At 50.6% G+C, this 27,076-nt stretch overlaps 1 protein-coding gene across 2 annotated transcripts in view; it reads right to left on the bottom strand.

Moving 5' to 3' along the window:
• Positions 1–352: 352 nt before the first annotated feature.
• LOC142282477 (superoxide dismutase [Cu-Zn] B-like) overlaps positions 353–27,076 on the bottom strand; it is a 41,074-nt gene continuing 14,350 nt past the window's right edge. For both annotated transcript variants that reach the window (XM_075332984.1, XM_075332986.1), the window contains 2 exons: positions 16,008–16,122; positions 353–640 (listed from right to left, as the gene is read on the bottom strand). In XM_075332984.1, coding sequence (XP_075189099.1) covers positions 533–640; positions 16,008–16,122 — 223 coding nt within the window. In that variant the 3' untranslated portion in view covers positions 353–532. The remainder of the gene's footprint in view (positions 641–16,007; positions 16,123–27,076) is intronic.

Below are 27,076 nucleotides of genomic sequence, written 5' to 3'. Positions count from 1 at the left end.
CCAGCGACCTAGCAACTTACCAGCGATCCCAACAACGATACAACCTGATGGGGATCGCTGGTAAGTTGTTTAGTGTGACTGGGCCCTAAGGGGAAATTTTCTGTGGATGCCAATCTGGCTGCCAGTGAGGGAGACTAATAGCTGTAATGCTCCTCTGGAAAATATGCAAATTGCCTTTTCAGGGAGGAAGGAGATTAACTCTAGTGCCATATATTGTAAGAAACAATCCTAGGGTCACTTAACTTAGGATTGCTACTTCTACTATGTGGAACTAGACATTGTCTCCTTCCTATTGCAGTAAACACTCAAGCAAATTCACCATGAAAAAAAATGAAGACATGCACTCACTTCCTCAACTTCCATATTTATTGAAATGACCAGATTGGAATAGTTTCAATGTTTCATATAAAACGATGCAATGTCAGCAGCTGATAACAGGAGAGCTAAAGACAGAACTATGCTGCAGATGGAGACTTGTTTAGTGCGGCTGAATATCCAGGAAGCAAGGGGCAAATCTTTGATCCTTGTGTAGTTACGGACAGATTCCAATGATTCCACAGGCGAGACGACCTCCAGCATTGCCAGTTTTCAGACTCTCCTCATTACCTCCTTTCCCCAAGTCATCATCTTTCTCATGGACCTGGAGGGGGTGGGAGGGAAGGAAAATTAAAGAAAAATCAGAATGCAAACTGTTCGACAGAAGGTTACTCTTATCTGAATGATGCCTAAGGCCATGTGCCCATGGAAGATTAAACCTGCAGATTTATCTGCATTTTCCAAATAAATCTGGTTTCATGGGACATTGGGAGTGCAGTGTCCATGCTGTGGACACGTGCGGCTGCGGGACATGCTGTGGATGTCCCGCAGCCGCATGTAAATTATTTCTGGTGAATTACCTGCGGAAATCTCGGCCCTCCACTATGGATAAAGAGGCCGGGACTTCCGCAGGTAAGTCACATGAATGCCCGCAGGTATTTTGCTGTAATCCCGCAGCTAAAAATATCTGCAGATTTTGGCGAGCAGCTGCGGGAAACCTGCGGAGGTACCTGCGGATATATCTGCAGGTACAAACTCCCGTGGGCACATAGCTTTAAGTGCAGTGAGCTCAATCCCCTCCAGAAAAGCAAACAAACCTGCAATCACCCTGACAATTGGTGCTGCCAACTTCAATTGTGGTCATATTTAGTAATCAATGGTCTGGTATGTATGGGATTTGGATGGCAGGAGTTGCTATATTTTTTTACAGCACAATCAGGAATAATGCATCATGGTCATTACAGCTGTAAACCACAACTACATTTGTTTAGAGGAATACTTAATGCCTTATTGGCATTTAACATTAGTGAATCCAGCGTCAGGTCCTGGTCTGATTCCTCAGGCGTTCCTCTTACAGCAGACATAGGAGCTGAGCTCTGCACACTATTGTTACTGCTATATACTGCTGTCCATTTTTGACAACAGCATTCACAAGCAGCCCAGGTGAACGAGGGGGCATCTATCACCTCCAATACAATATAGGCCACTATTTTCCAGTGTTTGCTGAAGACCCCTGTGCTGCCATGATGCTGCTCTGTTGAGACATCATAAGAGAATGATTTTTTGCCCTATACCTAGTATAAGTGATTGAGAAACTGTGGAAAGAAAAGCGCAATAGGGTCTTACCCCAAAAAGGGAGGAAGATATGTAATAAAACCACACTCACCTATAATGGTTGTGCCAGTCACAACCACTATACAGGCATATATAAGATCCAGGTCCAGGCAGCAGTCCCAAAGTTGGCTGATAACAGAGTGATAGAAGAAGGGTCTTAATTCCGCACCAAGGATTTGATGTTCTCTTGCCAATGTCCTGATGAAGGGAGCTGTGTCTCCAGAAACGCGTAGACTTGTGCATGTTATTAAAGAAGCATTAATCTCTTCCTGGAGCCATTGAGTCCTTGGCGCGGAATTAAGACCCTTCTTCTATCACTCTCTGTTATTAGTATAAGTGATTGAACAGTGGTAGGTGCAAAAAAGGGAATTTTGTTTACTTACCGTAAATTCCTTTTCTTCTAGCTCCTATTGGGAGACCCAGACAATTGGGTGTATAGCTTCTGCCTCTGGAGGCCACACAAAGTATTACACTTTAAAAAGTGTAACCCCTCCCCTCTGCCTATACACCCTCCCGTGGACCACGGGCTCCTCAGTTTTGGTGCAAAAGCAGGAAGGAGAAAACTTATAAATTTGTCTAGGGTAAACTCAATCCGAAGGATGTTCGGAGAACTGAAGACCATGAACCATAAGAACAAATCAACATGAACAACATGTGTACACAAAAGAACAACAGCCCGAAGGGAACAGGGGCGGGTGCTGGGTCTCCCAATAGGAGCTAGAAGAAAAGGAATTTACGGTAAGTAAACAAAATTCCCTTCTTTGTCGCTCCATTGGGAGACCCAGACAATTGGGACGTCCAAAAGCTGTCCCTGGGTGGGTAAAAGAATACCTCGATAAAAAGAGCCGTAACACGGCCCCCTCTTACAGGTGGGCAACCGCCGCCTGAAGGACTCGCCTACCTAGGCTGGCATCTGCCGAAGCATAGGCATGCACCTGATAGTGTTTTGTAAAAGTGTTCAGACTCGACCAGGTAGCCGCCTGACACACCTGCTGAGCCGTAGCCTGGTGCCGCAAAGCCCAGGACGCGCCCACGGCTCTGGTAGAATGGGCTTTCAACCCTGAAGGAAATCGGAAGCCCAGAAGAACGATAGGCTTCAAAAATCGGTTCCTTGATCCACCGAGCCAAGGTAGACTTGGAAGCCTGCGACCCCTTACGCTGGCCAGTGACAAGGACAGAGCGCATCAGAGCGGCGCAGGGGCGCCGTGCGAGACACGTAGATCCGGAGTGCTCTCACTAGATCTAACAAATGCAAATCCTTTTCACATTGGTGAACTGTATGAGGGCAAAATGAAGGTAAGGAGATATCCTGATTGAGATGAAAAGTGGACACCACCTTAGGGAGAAAGTCCAGGACCGGACGCAGAACCACCTTATCCTGGTGAAATACCAGGAAAGGGCCTTTGCATGACAGCGCTGCAAGCTCTGACACTCTCCGGAGTGAAGTAACCGCCACTAGAAATGCCACCTTCTGCGAAAGACGTGATAAAGAGACATCCCGCAGCGGCTCAAAAGGTGGTTTTTGAAGAGCCCGTAGAACCATGTTGAGATCCCAGGGTTCCAGCGGACGCTTGTAAGGTGGGACTATGTGGCAAACTCCCTGCAGGAACATGCGGACCTGCTGAAGCCTGGCTAGACGCTTTTTGAAAAAAAACACGGAAAGCGCCGAGACTTGACCTTTGAGAGAGCCGAGTGACAAACCCTTGTCCAATCCCGATTGAAGGAAGGAAAGAAACCTGGGTAAGGCAAACGGCCAGGGGATAAACCCCCTCTCAGAGCACCAGGCTAAGAAGATCCTCCAAGTTCTGTGATAGATCTTGGCTGACGTTGGCTTCCTGGCCTGTCTCATAGTGGCAATGACATCTTGAGACAACCCTGAGGACGCTAAGAGCCAGGACTCAATGGCCACACAGTCAGTTTGAGGGCCGCAGAATTCAGATGGAAAAATGGCCCTTGAGATAGCAAGTCTGGTCGGTCTGTTAGTGCCCACGGTTGCCCCACCGTGAGATGCCACAGATCCGGGTACCACGACCGCCTCGGCCAATCTGGAGCGACGAGGATGGCGCGGCGGCAGTCGGACCTGATCTTGCGCAACACTCTGGGCAGCATTGCCAGAGGAGGGAATACATAAGGCAGTTGAAACTGCGACCAATCCTGAACTAAGGCGTCCGCCGCCAGAGTTCTGTGGTCCTGAGACAGTGCCATGAATGCCGGGACCTTGTTGTGCCGAGACGCCATGAGATAGACGTCCGGCGTTCCCCAGCGGCAACAGATCTCTTGAAACACGTCCGGGTGGAGAGACCATTCCCCCGCGTCCATGCCCTGGCGACTGAGGAAGTCTGCTTCCCAGTTTTCTACGCCCGGAATGTGAACCGCGGAGATGGTGGAGGCTGTGGCCTCCGCCCACAGCAGAATCCGCCGGACTTCTTGGAAGGCTTGACGACTGCGCGTGCCGCCCTGATGGTTGATGTACGCAACCGCCGTGGCGTTGTCCGACTGTATGCGGATCTGCCTGCCCTCGAGCCACCGATGGAACGCCTTGAGGGCTAGATACACTGCCCTTATCTCCAGAACATTGATCTGAAGGGAGGACTCTGTCGGAGTCCAGGTTCCCTGAGCCTTGTGGTGGAGAAAAACCGCTCCCCATCCTGACAGGCTCGCGTCCGTCGTGACCACAACCCAGGATGGGGGCAGAAAGGATTTTCCTTTCGACAGAGAAGTGGGGAGAAGCAACCACTGAAGAGAGGTCTTGGCTTCCAGAGACAGAGACGTTCCTGTCCAAGGACGTCGGCCTCTTGTCCCATTTGCGGAGAATGTCCCATTGGAGTGGACGCAGATGAAATTGCGCAAATGGAACTGCCTCCATTGCTGCCACCATCTTCCCCAGGAAGTGCATGAGGCGCCTCAAGGGGTGCGACTGTGCCTGAAGAAGGGATTGTACCCCTGTCTGCAGCGACCGCTGTTTGTCCAGCGGCAGCTTGACCATCGCTGAGAGAGTATGAAACTCCATTCCGAGGTACGTCAGTGACTGGGTCGGAGACAATTTTGACTTTGGAAAATTGATGATCCACCCGAACCTCTGGAGAGTCTCCAGAGCAACGGTCAGACTGTGTTGACAAGCCACCCGTGAGGGTGCCTTGACTAGGAGATCGTCTAGATAAGGGATCACAGAGTGGCCCTGAGAGTGAAGGATCGCTACGACGGATGCCAAGACCTTGGTGAAGACCCGTGGGGCTGTCGCCAGGCCGAAAGGCAGTGCCACAAACTGAAGGTGTTCGTCCCCGATGGCGAAACGCAGGAAGCGTTGATGCTCTTGAGCGATCGGCACATGGAGATAGGCATCTCTGATGTCGATTGATGCTAGAAAGTCTCCTTGGGACATCGAAGCGATGACAGATCGGAGGGATTCCATGCGAAACCTCCTGGTTGTCACATGTCTGTTGAGCAATTTTAGGTCCAAAACGGGACGGAATGAGCCGTCCTTTTTTGGCACCACGAACAGATTGGAGTAAAAACCGCGACCGCGTTCCTGAAGGGGAACGGGGATCACCACTCCATCTGTTTTCAGAGTGTCCACCGCCTGAAAAAGCGCAACGGTCCGCTCGGGGGGCGGAGATGTTCTGAAAAAAACGAGTCGGAGGACGAGAGCTGAACTCTATCCTGTAACCGTGAGACAGAATGTCCCTCACCCAACGGTCTTGGACATGTGGCCACCAGGCGTCGCAAAAGCGGGAGAGCCTGCCACCGACCGAGGATGCGGTTTGGGGCGGCCGAAAGTCATGAGGAGGCCGCCTTGGAGACTGTGCCTCCAGCGGTCTTTGGAGGACGTGACTTAGACCGCCATGCAAAAGAGTTCCTCTGGCTCTTCTGTGGCCTGTTGGACGAGGAGGGTTGGGATCTGGCTGAGGGCCGAAAGGACCGAAACCTCGCTTGAACTTTCCGTTGCTGAGGTCGGTTTGGGTTGTGGTAAGGACGAGTCCTTTCCCTTGGATTGCTTAATAATTTCATCCAACCGCTCGCCAAACAGTCTGTCGCCAGAAAAAGGCAAACCGGTCAAGAACTTTTTGGAAGCAGAGTCTGCCTTCCATTCGCGTAGCCACATGGCTCTGCGGACTGCTACAGAATTGGCGGATGCTACCCCTGTACGGCTAGCCGAGTCCAGGACAGCATTCATGGCGTAGGATGCAAATACTGACGCCTGAGAAGTCAAAGACGTTACTTGTGGCGCAGCGGTACGGGTGACCGCATTAATCTCAGTCAGACAAGCTGAGATAGCCTGGAGTGCCCACACTGCTGCAAAGGCTGGGGCAAAAGACGCGCCTATAGCTTCATAGATGGATTTCATTAGGAGCTCTGCCTGTCAGTGGCATCCTTGAGCGATGCACCGTCAGCCACTGCTACTACTGATCTAGCCGCCAGTCTAGAGACTGGAGGATCCACCTTGGGACACTGAGCCCAACCCTTAACCACGTCAGCGGGGAAGGGGTAACGTGTGTCATTAAGGCGTTTAGTAAAGCGCTTGTCCGGGAAAGCACTGTGCTTCTGGACAGCATCTCTAAAGTTAGAGTGATCGAAGAAAGCACTCCGGGTACGTTTAGGAAACCTAAACTGGTGTTTCTCCTGTTGTGAAGCCGAATCCTCTGTAGGCGGAGTTGGGGGAGACAGATCTAGCACCTGGTTGATGGACGCTATAAGATCATTTACTATGGCGTCCCCTTCAGGTATATCCAGATTGAGAGCAACGTCAGGGTCAGAGTCCTGGGCTGCGACCTCCGCCTCATCCTCCAGAGAGTCCTCAAGCTGAGACCCCGAACTGCGTGAAGAAGTCAGGGAAGATTCTAAGCGAGCCCGCTTAGCTGGTCTGGGACTGCGGTCCGTGCCGGAGTCCTGCACGTAATAACTAGAGGCCACACCAGGAACACGCTTAGTCGCAGACCGAGAGGGGCCTGGGGGTGATCCCGCAGTGCCCGGGGCCTGTATAAGGGCCGGTCTGGACTGCTAAACCTCTAGAATCTTAACAGACCATTTATCCATAGACTTAGTCATGGAATGAGAAAGCGACTCAGAGTTTGTCGGCTAAAACAGCAAACTCTGTCCCTGCCATCTGGACAGGGGGGGCCGGTGGTTCTACCTGGGCCGAGGGACCCCCTAGTGCCTCAGGCTCCGGCTGAGCGAGTGCCACAGGGGCTGAGAATTGCTCACAGTGAGGGTAGGTGGAACCTGCAGGTAACATAGCCGCACAAGAGGTACAGGTAGCAAAATAACCCTGTGCCTTGGCCCCCTTGCTCCTTGTGAACGACATGCTGTTGTCTCCCAGGAGCGTGATCACTGAGGGTATATAGCCACAAGTACACAATACAGCTGAACCGGAAAAGTATACAAATATAATGTATCTATATACAGGTCAGCACCCTAGGGGGACCAGCACCGGTAACCGGTGTGGCTTACCGACCGCTCCAGCGGTGTGTGGCCACCAGATTCCCCTTCTGCCTCGGGTCTCCCAGAGCTGCAGCCAGACGTCCTCCACCGGCAGGATGTGTTAAAACATGGCTGTTGGCGTTCACAGGGGAGGAGGGAGCCGTGGGCGGACTTACAAAAGTGCGGGAATCTGGTGCCCCATAGGGAATAGTGAGGGGGGAGGAGGACAGCAATGTGTGCTCCAGCCCTCACTGTCGGCGTCAGCCCGACCGTCCCGCCCTTGCCCCTGACTGGCAGGCCCGTGGGCGGGCGTTTAATGTACTAGGCCGCAAAAGCCGGGGACTAAAGTAGAAACCGCGGCCGACAAGCAGGCATGGCCGGCGCGGTAGTCCCGGACAGAAAACAAACACTGCAGGCGCTGCAGCGTCTGAGGCCCAGGTGCTCCATGCACCGTCCCAAAGGGGACACAGAGTACCTGTAGTTGCAGGGCCTTGTCCCTGACGATACTCAGTCTCCTGTCCGGCAGATACCACCAGGGGCTGCGGAGGGAGCCCGGTCCCAGTGCCTGGATGACCGGTTAGGATCCCACTTCACCCAGAGCCCCTAAGGGATGGGGAAGGAAAGCGGCATGTGGGCTCCAGCCTCTGTACCCGCAATGGGTACCTCAACCTGAACAACACCGCCGACTCAGTGGGGTGAGCAGGGAGCATGCCGGGGGCCCTGTTAAGGGCCCTCTTTTCTTCCATTCGAAATAGTCAGCAGCTGCTGCTGACTAAAATGTGGAGCATTGTGTGCATGTGTGCCTCCTTCAACACAAAGCTAAAAACTGATGGGCCCGTGATGCACGGGAGGGTGTATAGGCAGAGGGGAGGGGTTACACTTTTTAAAGTGTAATACTTTGTGTGGCCTCCGGAGGCAGTAGCTATACACCCAATTGTCTGGGTCTCCCAATGGAGCGACAAATAAAGACGGAACAGTTGCCAGAATCTCATTTGACAGATTGGACGGAGTCAGGCGCCCATAGGCTTCCATTATAACATTTGAGGGGGGCAAATTTTAAGGTGATGCAATCCAAGTTATGCATGTACACCTTAAGTCCACGTGCATCCAAACCATGAGTCACTGTCAATTTAGTCAGCATGCGTGCTATGTAGAGTTGAGCGGACTTGATCAGTCGCGGGTTGGAAAAGAAGTCCGGATCCGATCTGGAATGCGGAGCCATGTATGTGAATGGGGATCAGGATCGAAAAATCCCAGATACGGATCGTGCAGCTGGATTCGGATTTTTACAGTTCGGATCCGCTGAACACTAGTGCTATGCAATTCATACACAGACCATTAAGAGATATACACAGATCTACGTCCTGACAGATTGCCGGAAGAGAGAGAGACACACGATCTAGTCCACTAGACAACAACCAGGGAGGAGGGGGTCAGACAGTCAGTAAGTGGAAGAGGAGACTGATGTAACCGTACTGACGGGAATGTAACAGTGACCTGTCAGGCGCAGGAGTGTGCTTACCGAAGGACTACTCTCGGAACCATAGCACTGGTTGAGTACAGAGCCCTAGGTCAAGCAAATGCTCTAGCCAGACCGGATATAATCTGCACAGTGAGAGGACCATCCAGGACCTCACTGACTAAAGTTTGGGGGCACCAGCAGTGACGGGAGAACCAGGGACCGCAACGGAACACCGACCCTACAGGGTTCAAATTGCCCGCCGTACGGACTAAAGACAGACTACAAGGAGGGGACCCACAGACGCTCCAAGCCACGGTGACCCACCAACTAGAGACAGGTGCAGGGGAAAGAAGCCACCAGGTTACCACACCAGCACTGGGACCAAGGAGACCAGGGGTGAGGACCAACCTTCTTTGGGTTGCCAGCCATCACCACACTGAGTAAAGGAACCAGTTACACTGCAACCCCTTGTGTGGTATACCTTCTTTTCACACCTAACTCCATCACCTACCCGCCCCACCCCCAGGGCCAAGCCCTACATACAGGCTGCCATTAACATCAGCCCCAGCAGTAAGACTGCAGCAGCTCCATCTACTTAGCTGCAACCCACAAGTGGCATCACAACAAAACCTCCGAATACTTTTCCCTATAAATAACCCCTTTGAAGTGAGCCCCAGGGTCACGGAACCAGTCAGCGGCCACCGGCAACTGTAGAGTGCCAAAGAGACAGTGGGGTGGTGGGGCCTGGAGCCACGGGGGCTTTGCCTTGCAGCATAGGCGCGGTGAGGTACCAGCTCACCTGCCCTGCTGGTGCTTTGTCGCTGCAGCAGTGGTTAGTGCACAGTGCCGCACTATAAAGTTTAGAATAGGAACCCACTCAGAGGTTCGCTGTGATGTGGCAGTGAACTCAATACAGTGATCAGTATGGTAACGAAGAATCTCACGTTCTATTTATTGTCACATTAAAACAGGTATGTATGTACATCTCTATGTATGTGTATGTATGTAATTGTATGTGCACACACACACACACACACGTTTGTGGGTAATTCCTTTACCTCAACAAACCCTCCTTGTTTTCCACATTCTGCTTGACCCATCCAAATCATTGAATGTTTTAAAAATCTTAATTACTCACCGGTAATGGGATTTTCAATAGCCCATGACAGCACCACATGAGAGATAGGTTCCGCCCACATCAGGACAGGAAACCCACTGATAAAAAGGCGGTACCTCTCCTCCACATCAGTAGGTTTTCAGAGCCAGAGAGGACCAACAAAACACAAGAAACAGATTAATCATACCACCCAAGGAAAAACACCCATAACTAACACTCCCCGAAGGGTGCCCACAACCAGTGAATAGGGGGGGAACTAAGGGTGCTGTCATGGGCTATTGAAAATCCCATTACCGGTGAGTAATTAAGATTTTTCCCTGCCGCCCATGACAGCACCACATGAGAGATTTAAATAGACCATCCACCTTAGGGAGGGACCACCGCCTGCAAGACTCGTCTCCCAAAGGAAAGGTCAGTTGTGGAGGACAAGTCCAGCCTATAGTGCCGAAAGAAAGTCCCAGGAGACGACCAAGTAGCCGCCCGACAGATCTGGTCAAGAGAGGCATCCGCCCTCTCCGCCCAAGACGTAGACACCGCTCTAGTGGAGTGCGCCCTTATGCCCGGAGGAGGAGTGGCGTCTTTAGCCGAGTACGCCAAACCGATGGCATCCCTGACCCATCTGGCCAAGGTAGCCTTAGAAGCCCCATGCCCCCTGGACTGCCCCTGAAAAGTGACAAACAGGACCTGAGACTTCCTCCATTCCCTAGTCCTATCTAGGTACGTGACTAAGGCCCTCCGGACATCCAACGTGTGTAACCTAGCCTTCTCCTCGTTCCGAGGGGGGTCACAGAGGGAAGGGAGCACGATCTCTTGGGACCTATGAAAAGGTGTAGAAACCTTGGGCAAGTAGAAGGGATCAGTCCGCAACACTACCCTATCATCCAGAATCTGGGTATAAGGGTGAACCACAGACAAGGCTTGGAGATCCCCCACCCGCCTGGCCGAGGTGAGTGCGACGAGGAGAAAAACCTTAAGGGACAGCAGTTTGAGAGGGACTTCCCCTAAGGGCTCAAACGGAGGCCCTGTGAGGGCATCCAACACTAAATTAAGGTCCCATGGGGGAACCCTGGGAGCCTGAACAGGTACAGACCTGGACTTAGATTTAATGAACCGGCAAATCCATTCATTCTGCGCCAGACTACAATGAAACAGTGCCCCTAAGGCCGATACCTGCACCTTGAGCGTACTGGTGGAGAGCCCCAATTCCAACCCCCTCTGGAGGAATTCTAGAATAGCCGAGATAGGAGGGGGGCCCTCCGCCCGAGCCCCCGACTGAAGGAGAAAGCGCTTCCAGACCCTACCGTAAATGGCCGTGGTGACCGCTTTCCTACTACGAAGAAGAGTATCGATTAAGCAAGAGGAAAACCCCCGTCGAGCTAGCAGCCGCCGCTCAAACGCCAAGCCGTCAAATGGAGAGCCGGGTCGGGGGGGGTGACGGACTGGGCCCTGGGACAGGAGATGAGGGGCGTCCGGGAGAACCCAAGGATCCACCAGAGACAGTGTCCGCAGCCAGTAAAACCACGCCCGTTTCGGCCAGAAGGGGGCGATGAGAATAACCTCTGCTCTGTCGGTCCAGATTTTCCGGAGAACCGAAGGCAACAGGATCAGGGGAGGAAACGCGTACAGGAGGCCGTGAGACCAAGACATCTGGAAGGCATCGAGGGCAACCGGATCGTCTCGGGGGTTGAGAGAGCAGAACCTGTCCACTTTCCGATTCGCCTTTGTAGCGAACAGGTCTAGAACAGGGACACCCCATAGAAGCGTGATCTTGCGAAAGACCCCCGGGTCCAAGGACCACTCCCCCTGACGGAGACAGTGCCGGCTGAGGAAGTCTGCCTCCTCGTTGTCCGTCCCCTTGATATGAAGAGCAGTCAAGGAGGAGAGATGTTGTTCGGCCAGCTGGAAGATGTGCATAGTCAGAGTCAGAAGAGAAGGGGATCTGGTGCCGCCCTGATGGTTGACGTACGCCACCGTCACCCTGTTGTCCGAAAGGATCCGAACATGGCGACCTCTCAAGAAGGGGAGGAACCCCTCTAGTGCCTTGAGAACCGCCATGAGCTCCCTGTAGTTGGAGGACTGTCTGACCAACTGAGCGTCCCAGGGACCCTGGAGCACCTGTTGGCGTAGATGGGCACCCCACCCCCAATAGCTGGCATCTGTGACTATTGTGTCCGTGACCGGGGAAAGCCAAGGAACCCCCATCCGGAGGTGAGAGGGGTCCTGCCACCAACCCAGGGAGTGCAAGGTGTCCGCAGACAGGGTCAATTGTTTCTCCAAACAGCCTCCAAACAGTCTCTGAAACTGAAGGACCTCCATCTGGAGGATTCTGGAACGCAGTTGGGCCCACCACACTCCTGGGATGCAAGAGGTAAGAGTCCCGACCAGCGACATAGCCTGCCGTAAGGACATGCTTGGGCAACTCCTTACGGAAGAGAGAAAGGACAAGATCCTGGCGACCTTGTCCTCTGGCAGGTGGCACAACTGTCTGGTAGAGTCCAAGACGAGACCCAGGAAGACTTGACACTGGAGAGGCTGGAGTCTGGACTTCTGCTGATTCACCACCCACCCCAGGCTTTCCAGGATGGTGATGACCCTGGTCACGTGAGCCGCACATAGAGACTCCGACTGACCCACTATCAGGAGGTCGTCCAGATACGGAATGATCAATATGTCCTGTTCCCTGACATGTGCCATGACCTCCGCAAGGACTTTGGTGAAGATCCGTGGGGCCATGGAAAGCCCGAATGGCAGCGCTGCGAATTGGAAGCGTCTCAGCCTCCCGGAGACGTGTAGTGCGAACCTGAGAAACCGCCGGTGAGACGGAAAAATAGGGATGTGATAATAGGCGTCCTTTAAGTCGAGGACCGCCATAAAACACTCTGGATACAACAGCCTGACAGTTGACTTCATGGTCTCCATTTTGAAGGCTCGCTGCACCAGATGTAAATTCAAGTTCCTCAGGTTGAAGATGGTGCGGAAGGTGGAGTCCGGCTTCCGAACCAGAAAGAGAGTGGAGTAAAAGCCGTCCCCTTCTTGTTCTATGGGGACCTCCTGAACGACTTTCCTCGAGAGGAGAGTTAGCACTTCCACTTCCAAGGCCATCTGCCGCTCTGGGGACCGCAAGGATGTTATCATGAGAGACCCGAGGGGGTGAACGGAAGTCCAATTTTAACCCTTCCTCCACAATCTGAAGGAGCCACCTGTTGGAGGAGATTGCCTGCCATGCATGGAGGAAGAGGGACAGCCGACCCCCTACCTGATGATAGGCGTCATTGAGAGGGCTTGGGCTTATTATCGGAGTGCTTGCCAAAGAGAAAGCCCGAGGTAGTCTTTCTACGGTCCTTCCACTGATCTTGCGGTTTTTGAGACTTCTTTGCGAAAAACTGACGTCTCCGAAAGGGCCGGCTGCGAGAGGACGCCACCGGAAAAACTGGAAACCCCTGTTTCTTATCGGATGCCTTAGTGAGGAGGTCGTCCAGGCCAGAGCCAAAAAGATAGGCACCTTCACAAGGCATGCTGCATAGTCGCCCCTTGGATTGGACATCACCCTTCCAAGTTTTCAGCCAGAGGGCCCGACGCGCGGAATTGGAAAGCGCCGCCGACCTGGCAAATAGTCTTAAAGAATCAACCGAGGCATCAGCCATAAAGGCAGCAGCACCCTGTATTAAGGGCAAGGACGAGATAATATCTTTCCTAGGAGTGTCATTGCGCAACTGGTCTTCTAACTGCTGAAGCCACACCATTAAAGACCGGGCAACACAGGCGCTGGTCACGGCCGGGCGCAAGCCACCTGCCGTAGACTCCCATGTACCTCTCAGAAAACCATCAGCCTTCCTATCCAGCTGATCCTTAAGGGACCCCAAGTCCTCAAACGGCAAGGTAGTGGAACGAGACGCCTTGGCAATAGCGACATCAATTTTTGGGGTTCTATCCCAAGAGGTAGACGCTTCCTCATCCACGGGGTACTTCCTTTTAAGGGAAGAGCTAAGATTCAACCTTTTGTCCACTTTTTTCCACTGGTCAGTAATGGGACTTTGAACTTTCTGGGGAATGGGAAACCCCTTACGCTTCCTGGAATCCAAGCCCCCAAACATGACATCCTGGGTAGATTCGGGCCCCCTGGGGTCCACTATACCCATGGTCGAACGTACTGCCTTCACCAAAGGTCCGACGTCTGCTGTAGGGAAACAAGGGCGACCACCTTCATCGGAAGAGGAAGAGGAGCCAGAATCGGAGGGGGAGGATCCCGAGGATCCCGACGACCGAGAGCCCTGAGCCGAACCCGCCGAAGTATCGGGAGTAGACAGCTTATGACGACGGGACTTCTTGCGCCTCTTGCCCCCCTTAAGGGATTTAAGGGACTCCTGTACTTCCGCTCTGATAATGGAACGTAATTCAGATGAGAACCCCGGCCCCTCTTTGAGTAGGGTCTGTTGGATACAGCCTGCACACAGGGCCTTGGTGTAATCCGAAGACAGGGAGGATTGGCATATGGCACATTCCTTGTGACGCTGCTTGGAGGCACATTTTTTCGGTACCTAACAAGAGAGGGGACACGGAAACGGGGACTTAGAAACATGGAAGACCACGAAGTCCACTCACCCCCACGACTCCAGGCAATACCGGATCAGGAGGCGGATTCTTATCTCCCTTGGACCTCTTGGGACCCACCGAACCGAACGCTGCCCGGACTGGATACAGCCTTCCGGGAACGATCCGCAGAGCCGCGTTCCGAGCCCCGCTGTGGCGACTCCTTGCGCTGCTCCTTGCTGCGGGGTGAATCTCCTGCCATAATGGTAACAATGGAGGAGAAAAAAAAAACTCAGTCCCAAGCGCCGGTCACATTTGTCTCGTTACATGGGCGCCGCCATCTTGGATCCTAGTGCGCATGCGCACACCAGTCACTTCCTGGTCGCATTGCGCACGTCACCCTGGAATCGCGTCACTTCCGGTCGGAGTTCCAGCTTCACTCCAGCGTGCTGCACAGCAGGGACAAGCCTTCCAGCGGCCGCCGTGAGTGCGCACATCCCTGGAGCGACGCCGGGCCGAGCTCCCGCTCCAGGCCCGCGCCTCACCGCCGCAGAGGTCTGAGACCGAGGGGGGGGTGCATCCAGGCCCGGGCACCGGCTTCAGGTAAGTACCAGGCTTCCACACCGGGTCGGACCTGGGACAGCAATGGGTTGTCCATACCAGGACAGGAAACCAAACTGATGTGGAGGAGAGGTACCGCCTTTTTATCAGTGGGTTTCCTGTCCTGATGTGGGCGGAACCTATCTCTCATGTGGTGCTGTCATGGGCGGCAGGGAAAATATTTTTTCTACGTGTTAAGTTAAAATGTATTTTTCAACAATATTTTTTGCCTCATCTCCTTTCCTCTTGTGATACCATTCTGATCAGACTGTCAGTGGGGTGTAACTAAAAACCTTATGTTCTATTTAATTTTTTGCCTAACAGCGTTAGATCATTGTTTTTTTGGGATGTGCGATCCAGGTCTCTTTAAAGAGTTACATATATCTGTTTCATCATTTTATATTAAGCCAAGTCAGTATGTTTCACTTGTCACAGGAAAGTCCCAGAATGTCTTGTGAGTGATGTCTGAATGCAGATTTAGGTGCAGTACACAGTGCAAGCACCATTTTAAGGCTGTGCGCGCACATTGCGTAATTACATGCAGTTACGCTGTGCTTTGTAGCGCAGCGTAACTGCATGCATCCTGCGTCCCCTCCATAATCTATTGAGATTGTGCAGGGGCCGTGTGCATGTGGCGTCTTAGAGCGCAGCGCTTCGGCTGCTGCCCGAAGCGCGTGTTCTAAGAAGTACATGTCACTTCTTTCGTGCGCTCTACCTGCATCCCCCGCTCTGTCTATGGGAGGAGCTGCAGTCAGAGCTCATGGAATCGGCTTTTTTTTTTTCACTACGGACATTTTCTGCAGCGTTTTGAAGCGCACGTGTGCTCTTCAGATCGCTGCAGAAATTTCTGCAGTGACTGTACGCAACGTGCGCACATTGTCCTGCTTTTTGGATATCTTCATATAATTCTTAATACTCAACCATTCATAACCATGTCCATAACATAACCAACGAGATGCCAACGAAATCCTGCACAAAGCGATTCTTCAACGCTACAAAATAAAAACCTTACATTCTGCGTTGCTTCTGCTCGGCGGACAGTCATTCCATGACTGATCAGTCGCATAGCGGATGCAACGCAGGGCCATCAGTCGCAATTTGTTGTTAATACAAGTCTATTTGGGGGGGGGGGGGGGGGGGACTGAATCCTGCAGGATTCTGTAGTTTCTCTAAGCGACAGATTGTGATTGATTGAAAACAAAAAATGACCCCATTCCCTTCTGTACTCACCACTAATGAGCGACCAATGATGCTGAGTGGTCCTTCCAGTAAAATGAGCTTATCTTTTATCTCAACTTCGGCCTTTCCATTGCTGGAGGTTATGTTCCCAAGATCCCCAACATGCCTGAGGGAAACAATTGTAAATAAAATTAACCTTTTCACGCCAGAGCCTTTTTGCCATCATGACTGGGCCATTTTTCTCATTTCTGACCAGTGGTCACTTTGACAGGTTGTAACTGGGACATTTCAATGGATCCCGGTGAGTGACTTTTTCGTGACATATTGTACTTCAGGATAGGTGTAAAATTAAGATGATATCTTTTGCATTTGTGAAGATATGGGAAGTTTGGCGAAAATTATACAGTTTTGAAGCTTTCTGGTTTGATGCCATAGAAGTTATAAAATAAAAAACACATACATATATCCCAGCAATTCTTGCTGTTTTTTCGTGACATATTGTACTTCATATTAGTGGTAAAGAAGGGAATTTTGTTACTTACCGTAAATTCCTTTTCTTCTAGCTCCTATTGGGAGACCCAGACGATTGGGTGTATAGCACTGCCTCCGGAGGCCACACAAAGCAATTACACCAAAAAGTGTAAGGCCCCTCCCCTTCTGGCTATACACCCCCAGTGGGATCACTGGCTCACCAGTTTTAGTGCAAAAGCAAGAAGGAGGAAAGCCAATAACTGGTTTAAACAAATTCACTCCGAAGTAACGTCGGAGAACTGAAAAACCATTCAACATGAACAACATGTGTACCCGAAAAACCACCAAAAATCCCGAAGGACAACAGGGCGGGTGCTGGGTCTCCCAATAGGAGCTAGAAGAAAAGGAATTTACGGTAAGTAACAAAATTCCCTTCTTCGGCACTCCATTGGGAGACCCAGACGATTGGGACGTCCAAAAGCTGTCCCTGGGTGGGTAAAGAAATACCTCATGTTAGAGCTGCGAAGACAGCCCTCCCCTACGGGGAGGCAACTGCCGCCTGCAGGACTCTTCTACCTAGGCTGGCGTCCGCCGAAGCATAGGTATGCACCTGATAATGTTTGGTGAAAGTGTGCAGACTCGACCAGGTAGCTGCCTGGCACACCTGTTGAGCCGTAGCCTGGTGTCGTAATGCCCAGGACGCACCCACGGCTCTGGTAGAATGGGCCTTCAGCCCTGATGGAACCGGAAGCCCAGCAGAACGGTAGGCTTCAAGAATTGGTTCTTTGATCCATCGAGCCAGGGTGGCTTTGGAAGCCTGCGACCCTTTGCGCTTACCAGCGACAAGGACAAAGAGTGCATCCGAGCGGCGCAGGGGCGCCGTGCGGGAAATGTAGATTCTGAGTGCTCTCACCAGATCCAACAAATGTAAATCCTTTTCATACCGATGAACTGCATGCGGATAAAAGGAAGGCAAGGAGATATCCTAATTAAGATGAAAAGAGGATACCACCTTAGGGAGAAACTCCTGAATAGGGCGCAGCACTACCTTGTCCTGGTGGAACACCAGGAAAGGAGCCTTGGATGACAGCGCTGCTAGTTCGGACACTCTCCGAAGAGACGTGACCGCTACCAGAAAGGCCACTTTCTGTGAGAGTCGAGAAAGTGACACATCCCTCAGAGGCTCGAAGGGCGGCTTCTGGAGAGCAACAAGGACCTTGTTTAGATCCCACGGATCTAACGGCCGCCTGTACGGAGGTACGATATGACAAACCCCCTGCAGGAACGTGCGCACCTGAGAAAGTCGTGCTAGACGCTTCTGAAAAAACACGGATAGTGCCGAGACTTGCCCTTTAAGGGAGCCGAGCGATAAGCCCTTTTCCAACCCAGATTGCAGGAAGGAAAGAAAGACAGGTAACGCGAATGGCCAGGGAGATACTCCTTGTGCAGAGCACCAGGATAAGAAAATCTTCCACGTTCTGTGGTAGATCTTAGCAGAAGTGGACTTCCTAGCCTGTCTCATGGTGGCCACGACCCCTTGGGATAATCCTGAAGACGCTAGGATCCAGGACTCAATGGCCACACAGTCAGGTTCAGGGCCGCAGAATTCCGATGGAAAAAACGGCCCTTGGGACAGTAAGTCTGGACGGTCTGGTAGTGCCCACGGTTGGCCGACCGTGAGATGCCACAGATCCGGGTACCACGACCTCCTCGGCCAGTCTGGGGCGACGAGTATGACGCGGCCGCAATCGGATCTGATCTTGCGTAACACTCTGGGCAAGAGTGCCAGAGGTGGGAACACATAAGGGAGCCGGAACTGCGACCAATCTTGCACTAAGGCGTCCGCCGCCAGAGCTCTGATCGCGAGACCGCGCTATGAAGGTCGGGACCTTGTTGTTGTGCCGAGACGCCATTAGGTCGACGTCCGGCACCCCCCAGCGGCGGCAGATTTCCTGAAACACGTCCGGATGAAGGGACCATTCCCCTGCGTCCATGCCCTGGCGACTGAGGAAGTCTGCTTCCCAGTTTTCTACGCCCGGGATGTGAACTGCCGATATGGTGGATGCTCTTTCCTCTACCCACATCAGAATCCGCCTGACTTCCTGGAAGGCTTGCCGACTGCGTGTCCCTCCTTGGTGGTTGATGTATGCCACCGCTGTGGAGTTGTCCGACTGAATTCGGATCTGTTTTCCTTCCAGCCACTGCTGGAAGGCTAATAGGGCAAGATACACTGCCCTGATCTCCAGAACATTGATCTGAAGGGTGGATTCCTGCTGAGTCCACGTCCCTTGAGCCCTGTGGTGGAGAAAAACTGCTCCCCACCCTGACAGACTCGCGTCTGTCGTGACCACTGCCCAGGATGGGGGCAGGAATGATCTTCCCTGCGATAATGAGGTGGGAAGAAGCCACCATAGCAGAGAATCCTTGGCCGTCTGAGAAAGGGAGACTTTCCTGTCTAGGGAAGTTGTCTTCCCGTCCCATTGGCGGAGAATGTCCCATTGAAGTGGACGCAGATGAAACTGCGCGAACGGGACTGCCTCCATTGCTGCCACCATCTTCCCTAGGAAGTGCATGAGGCGCCTTAAGGGGTGCGACTGACCCTGAAGGAGAGACTGCACCCCTGTCTGTAGAGACCGCTGCTTGTCCAGCGGAAGCTTCACTATCGCTGAGAGTATGAAACTCCATGCCAAGATACGTTAGTGATTGAGTCGGTGCCAGGTTTGACTTTGAAAAGTTGATGATCCACCCGAAAGTCTGGAGAGTCTCCAGCGCAACATTCAGGCTGTGTTGGCATGCCTCTTGAGAGGGTGCTTTGACAAGTAGATCGTCCAAGTAAGGGATCACCGAGTGTCCCTGAGAATGCAAGACTGCTACCACTACCGCCATGACCTTGGTGAAAACCCGTGGGGCTGTCGCCAGACGAAATGGCAGAGCTACGAACTGGAGATGGTCGTCTCCTATCACGAAACGCAGAAAACGTTGATGCTCTGTAGCAATCGGCACGTGGAGATAAGCATCTTTGATGTCTATTGATGCAAGGAAATCTCCTTGAGACATTGAGGCAATGACCGAGCGGAGGGATTCCATCCGGAACCGCCTGGCGTTCACATGCTTGTTGAGCAGCTTTAGGTCCAGAACAGGACGGAAGGAGCCGTCCTTTTTTGGAACCACGAAGAGATTGGAGTAAAAACCTTGCCCTTGTTCCTGCAGAGGAACAGGGATCACCACTCCTTCTGCTCTCAGTGAGCACACCGCCTGCAGAAGGGCATTTGCTCGGTCGGGATGTGGGGAGGTTCTGAAGAACCGAGGCGGAGGATGAGAACTGAATTCTATCCTGTACCCGTGAGACAAAATGTCTGCTACCCACCGGTCTTTGACCTGTGGCAGCCAAATGTCGCAAAAGCGGGAGAGCCTGCCACCGACCGAGGATGCGGAGGGATGAGGCCGAAAGTCATGAGGCAGCCGCCTTGGAAGCGGTTCCTCCGGTTGTTTTCTTGGGGCGTGAGTGAGCCCGCCAGGAATCTGAGCTCCTTTGCTCCTTCTGAGTCCCTTTGGACGAGGAGAATTGAGTCTTGCTGGAGCCTCGAAAGGATCGAAACCTCGACTGCCACTTCCTCTGTTGAGGTTTGCTCGATCTGGGCTGGGGTAAGGAGGAGTCCTTACCCTTGGACTGTTTAATGATCTCAGCCAATTGCTCACCAAACAGTCTGTCTCCAGATAGTGGCAAGCTGGTTAAACATTTCTTGGAAGCAGAATCTGCTTTCCATTCCTTTAACCACAAGGCTCTGCGCAAAACCACAGAGTTGGCAGACGCCATTGAGGTACGGCTCGTAGAGTCCAGGACAGCGTTGATAGCGTAAGTCGCAAACGCAGACATTTGCGAGGTTAGGGACGCTACTCGCGGCACTGCTGGACGTATGATAGAGTCCACTTGTGCCAGGCCAGCTGAAATAGCTTGGAGTGCCCACACGGCCGCGAATGCTGGAGCAAACGACGCGCCGATAGCTTCATAGACAGACTTTAACCAAAAGGTCCATCTGTCTGTCATTGGCATCTTTAAGTGAAGCCCCATCTTCCACTGCAACTATAGATCTAGCCGCAAGCCTGGAGATTGGGGGGGTCCACCTTTGGACACTGGGTCCAGCGTTTGACCACGTCAGGGGGAAAGGGATAACGTGTATCCTTAAGACGTTTGGAGAAACGCTTATCTGGATAAGCATGATGTTTCTGGACTGATTCTCTGAAGTCAGAGTGGTCCAGAAAAGTACTCAATTTACGCTTAGGATACCGGAACTGGAACTTCTCCTGCTGTGCAGCTGGCTCCTCTGCTGAAGGGGCTGGGGGAGAAATATCCAACAGTCTATTGATGGCCGCTATAAGGTCATTTACCATAGCGTCACCATCAGGGGTATCTAGAAAAATTTATTGTAGTACATGAATATGTGTATGTGAACATCAGACATTTAATAATTTTTATGATACAATAATCAAGATGTTTGGATAGAACATAAAATATATTTATTGGAATACAACTTTAGAACACAAAAAACTGTAATAAATTGTAAATATGTAATACACTATGTAATATACAGTAGATTACATATATATCTTGTGTGTGTATATACACTGTGTGTATATATATATATATATATATATATATATATTACATATTTACAATTTATTAGTTTTTTGTGTTCTAAAGTTGTATTCCAATAAATATTTTATGTTCTATCCAAATATCTTGATTATTGTATCATAAAAACAATTAAATGTCTGATGTTCACATTGTACTACAATAAATTTTTCACTTAAATATAAGCATTATACTAAATGTTATTATTTAGTAAAATATTCAGCACATTCTGCATTGCACTCCTGTCCCCAATTTATTATATATTTTAGGAGTCGGAGTCGGTGCATTTTATACCGACTCCGACTCCACCAAAATGAGCTCCGACTCCGACTCCACGACTCCGACTCCACAGCCCTGGTACAAAGTATTTGCAAACACAAAATACTCAGTATACAAACGGCACAAGTGGGGGTGAGCCCTTGAGGGCTGCTTACCGCCCGCTGAACAGCGGGTATGAGGCCGTAGAATCCCGTGTCTGGGTCTCCCCGTCTCCCCTCTGCAGCTCAGCGTGCAGGCAGGAATGGCTGCCGGCGTTCTGTGAAGAGGGGCGGACCGTGGGCGTGCCACAAACAAAGTGCGGGAAACTGCGTCCTACTGTGCCTGGTGTGAGGGCTGGAGTATGTAAAAAAAGACTCCAGCCCTCAGCGCTGATGCTCTGTACAGCGTCCCGCCCTCCTCCTGACTGGCAGGTGCGGAGGCGGGAACGAACGAACGAACTAGGCCGCAAAAGCCGGGGACTGTAGTAATAAGCGCGGCCGTGATATATGCACGGTCAGCGCGGAAGTCCCCGGCGCACCACAAGTCCCAGCCGCGTCGCAGTCCCAGCGGCCGGCGCGACCGTTCTCCCTGAGTCTACCCACTCAGCTAAGCTGAAGTGAGGAAATGGCACAAGCGCAGCAGCGCTGTTGTCCCCGGCGCACTAACACACCCAGCAATGCTGCGGTGCGCGCGCGTATGCACGGGGACACAGAGTACCTTGACGGAGCAGGGCCATGTCCCTGACGATACTCAGCTCCATATCCAGCGGCTTCTCCAGGGGCTGCGGATGGAGCACGGTCTCAGTGCCTGGAGACCGGTAAAATCCCACTTCGCCCAGAGCCCTAATGGGGATGGGGAAGGAATCAGCATGTGGGCTCCAGCCTCCGTACCCGCAATGGGTACCTCAACCTTAACAAGCACCACCGACAGAAAGTGGGGGTGAGAAGGGAGCATGCTGGGGGCCCTGTATGGTCCCTCTTTTCTTCCATCCGACATAGTCAGCAGCTGCTGCTGACTAAATAGTGGAGCTATGCGTGCGCGTCTGACCTCCTTCGCACAAAGCAAAAACTGAGGGACCTGTGCTCCCACGGGGGGGGGTGTATAGCCAGAAGGGGAGGGGCCTTACACTTTTAAGTGTAGTACTTTGTGCGGCCTCCGGAGGCAGTAGCTATACACCCAAATGTCTGGGTCTCCCAATTAGGAGCGAAAAAGAAAAATAAATTGAAATTTGACAAAGATTTTGAAAATTTTGCAATTTTCAAACTTTGAAATTTCATGCCCATAAAACCGAGAATTAGGTCACACAAAATAGTTACTAAATAACATTTCCAACATCTCTACATCAGCACAAATTTGAGACATTTTTATTTTCTTAGGAAGTTTGAAGGGTTCAAAGTTAATCAGCAATCTCATTTTTCCAACAAAATATATACTTTTTTTTGTTAGGGACCACATCACATTTGAAGTGACTTTGAGGCCAAGGTGACAGAAATAACCAAAAGCAACACTTATAAAAACTGCACCCCTCACACTGCTCAAAAACGTTATACTTTTTTTCCACTTTAGCACAAAAGGTATCGGAGAAAAAAAAAAAAAAAAAAACCACACCACCATAAAATTTGTACACTCCTGAGTACGCAGAAACCTCATCTGTGGTCAAATTCTACAATTAGGGGCACACTGTAGGGCTTGGAAGGGAAGGAGCGCCATTTGACTTTTTGAAAGCAAAATCAGCTGAAATAATTAGCGGCCACCATGTCGTGTTTGGAGAGTCCCTGATGCGCCTAAACAGTAGAAACCCTCCACAAGTGAGCATTTTTTTGAGATGTAGTGAGCACCAAGAACCCCCCCCCCTGCCCCAGGTGCTTCAGTTTTCCCGTGAAAAATAAAAGACAAAAAAAACCAAAACATTTTCCACAAAAATGTTTTGAGCTTAATTTTATTTCACAAGTGTAACAGGAGAAAATGGACCCCAAAATTTGTTGTACAATTTCTCTAGAGTATGCCATTACCCCATATGTGGTAGAAAACTACTATCAGGGTGCACGGCAGGACTCGGAAGGGAATGAGCACCATTTGACTGTCTCAACACAAAGTTGGTTGGGGTTCCCTAACGGAGTGCTGTGTCCTGCGAAGTCTGTGTGGGGGTTCAGAATCACTGGAGGAGTGGGAGGAATATAGGAAGGTGGAATCCCCTCTATCACCATGGTTGTTGGAGGCAGCAATGTCATGCCTCCTCCGCAGAATAGTCTTTGGGAGGACAAACTTATTCAGGTGTGTGTGTTTGGTGTAAACATTATTAGAATACAAAATTTCATCCTCATGGCCATCTACTCTAACATTTTTTGTTTCTATTTGATTCTTGGTTTACTTTTTTTACAACTGGATACTGATTACTGATCATGGGAGTCACTGATCTGTTTCAACAGTTGAAGAAAGCATGCACAGGGTGTGGTGCTAAACAAGGGTGAAGAGTCATGCACAGAAAAAAAAATAAAAATTAAAAAAAAATCCTGGTCAAAAATGAGCACGGATGCTGATCAGTGATGTGGGTCACTAATCAGTGCTCATGGATGTGGTGCAAAACAGGGGTAATGCAAAAGAAAAAAAAAAAAAAAAAAAAAAAAAATAGTCCTGTCCATACTGTGGATGTCCCGCAGCCGCACATAATTGCATGTAAATTACTGCGGAATTACCTGCGAAAATCCCAGCTCTCCACTATGGAGATTGTGGAAGTCCTGGCCTCTGTTTTATTATCCGGTGGTGTCTTACTGCTGTGCTGGGGCTGCAGGCTCTGCCCTGCCCAGTGTTGCCTCTGCTTTCTGCAGGGTCTGTCCCATGCTGGCTATGTTCTGTGAAGGGGCGGTAAGCCATGGGTTATTCTGAACATGTCAGCGGTGAGGGCTTTAAACAAATGGCACCCAGGAGGCAGCACGTGCGCAGAAGGAGCTCTTGAACAAAGCGCTCCATCAGCACACGTGCAGACTCTGGGCGCTATTAGTTAAAGTCCTTACCACTGACCTGTCAGAACGGCTTGTACCTCGCCGCCCGCCACCGCCGCCCCAGCCACCCACCAAGGATGTTAAATGCGGTTTAGGCACACTGTTGCTCAGAAAGGAGGCATACACTTGGAAACAGAACAGGCCAGATGAGAGTTAAAAGTGACTTAAACTTCCATCTTAGTGAATTTATTGGGAGTTTTGCCTGAATCATGTTTGAGATTTACACAATCCCCAGTGTAAGCGCTCAGCGTAGCACAGTATAAGTGTGAACTGCATATGCTATGTCGCATTTGGAAAGCCCCTAAACAATGGAGGTCCCGCACAAGTGACCCCATTCTGGAAACAAGACACCTCAAGGCTTTTATCCAAGTGTATAGTGAGCATTTTGAATCCAAGAGTACTTCACAGAATTTGATAAGCTTAGGTCGCCATATTGAAAATTCTCATTTTTTTTCACAAAAATGTTGCTTTAGCATCAAATTTCTCACTTTTTCAAGAGGCAACAAAACGTGGACCTTACAGGTTGTTATCCAATTTCTAATAGACGCAGGGATACCCCACATGTGGCCAAAAACCTCTGTTTGGATAAATGGGAGGGCTTGGAATGGAAGGAGCACCATTTGAATTTTGGAAAAGTTGAAATAAATTGCGGGCACCATGTCACATTTGCAGGGCCACTTTGGTACCTATACAGCAGAAACCCCCCACAAGTGACCCCATTTTGGAAACTGGACCCATCAAGGATTTTATTCAGAAGTATAGTAAGCATTTTGAATCCACAGGTAGCACAAACATGTTGCTGTAGCAACAAATTTCTCACCGTTAGGCTATGTGGCCATGATCCAGTGAGACGGCGTCTAGTACCCAGTGTCAGCCTTCCTGCAGAGATGCGAGTGTTGTCCACGGGAGAACGCAGCTGCCCATGCCCACGATTTGGGTTCAGGCTGCTGTCGACTTTAGCTCTATTCTACCTGCAGAGAACACTTGTCTCAGCAGCATAAATTGACATGCTGAGGCTCAGGAAGTCGCGCCACAGGTCGATTTATGCTGCGGAGAAAAGCACAGTGGGCATGAGATTTTTAAAACTCCTTCCACAGTGCTTCTACTGCACAACGCAGCGTTATGGACACAGGGAAAACACTGCGCCCAAAACCCTGATCGTGGGCACATAGCCTAAAAAGCTACAATGGATGAATGGATAGATGTCAAACAAATATAACGTCTCACTCCCTGCATATGCTAAGCTGGCACCCTTTAGTGCCTTTCATGTGGCACTAAAGGGTGGCTATCCATGTATTTAGCCCCCCCCCCCGAAAAAATTAAAAGAAACAACGTTGGTTAATTTTTTGATAGCCAGCTAGGGTAAAGCAGACATCTGCAGCCTGCAAACCACAGCTGACAGTTTCACCTTGGCTGGTTATCAATTTGCAGGGCTTCCCCCCCCCCCCCAAATTAGATCACTAGCCAAGGTGAAGCTGACAGCTGGGGTCTGGTGTTCTCATGGTGGGAAGAGCCATGGTTATTAGACTCTTCCCAGCCTAAAAATAGCAGGCCGCAGCCACCCTAGAAGTGGCGCATCACCCCAGCTCATCCCGTGCCCTGGTGCAGTGGCAAATGGGATAATAAATGGGGTTGATGCCAGATGTGTAATGTCATCTGACATCAATCCCAGCAGTTAGCTATGTCACGGCGTCTATCAGATTCCCGACAACTAATTGACAAAAAAAAAAACCAAAAAAAAAAAAAACACACAACACTTCAAAACATTCCCTCTTTCACCAATTTATTAAAAAGAAAAAAAAAAAAAAAAAAAGTGCACACGTGACCAGTGCTACAGAAGAAGACAAATCACAGGGATCGCCGAGGCTAAGGTACCGGTGGACCACGGAGACACCGGGCAGTTGACCTTGCAGGTGAATGCGGGCAGCGCCATCTTGGATTATGGAGGGGGGCGGGCACTTTGGCGACACCGGGGAGGAGATTTATCTCCCAGCTGACATGTTTGATCTTGCCAGGTGGGAGATAAATAATTTATCGGCGCTGTCATTTACTGTAATATGATCGGTATACGGTGTATACCGGTGATCACGTGAGCAAGGACTGGAAAAAACAGCCTGAACCATGATCCCCAGGGTCTCAGCTACCCCCGGTAGCTGAAACCCCGGAGATATTCTGTCGATGGGGGGGGCGCTACAAGCTTTTTTTGGCATGACGTCTCAAAGCGTCGGTACAGAACAAGTACCCTGTTTTTCCGTCGTCTTGAGAGGTTAGGCCGTCGTTATGGGGTTAATATAAGCTTTAGGCATATATATTAGAAAAACTTAACAAAAAAGGTTTTTCGTTTCTTTGAATTTTGAAGGCTTTAAATTTAATTTTTCTGCTCAGTCAAGTGAGGGCCTATTTTTAAACAGTTTTTATTGGCACCATTTTGGTCCACAATATTAAAAGATAAATAAAAAAATCCAAGGACAGTAGTTAAGGATTTTGTCACACCATTCGCTGTCAAAAATAAGACCTTCATTTTTTTTGGACAGAACATTTATAATTTTTATGTTTTGCCAATTTTACATAAATTATAGAAAAATGATTTGCATTGCTGTACTTTGAGTTCTATACCTTCTATTTTTTAACCGAGCTGTATGGAGGCTTGTTTTTTTCCAGGGGACAAGAAAACATTCAGTAATCTTTATTTACATATGACTGATTGTCAGCTGTATGATGACAGTTTGCTACTTTTTTGTTGTGTCCACTGAAGG

The sequence above is a fragment of the Anomaloglossus baeobatrachus genome, chromosome 2 (genome assembly GCF_048569485.1).
Source record: "Anomaloglossus baeobatrachus isolate aAnoBae1 chromosome 2, aAnoBae1.hap1, whole genome shotgun sequence".
NCBI classification, from domain to species: domain Eukaryota; kingdom Metazoa; phylum Chordata; class Amphibia; order Anura; family Aromobatidae; genus Anomaloglossus; species Anomaloglossus baeobatrachus.
Note: the sequence above shows the minus strand (reverse complement) of the source record. Positions and strands in the feature narration are given on the sequence as shown.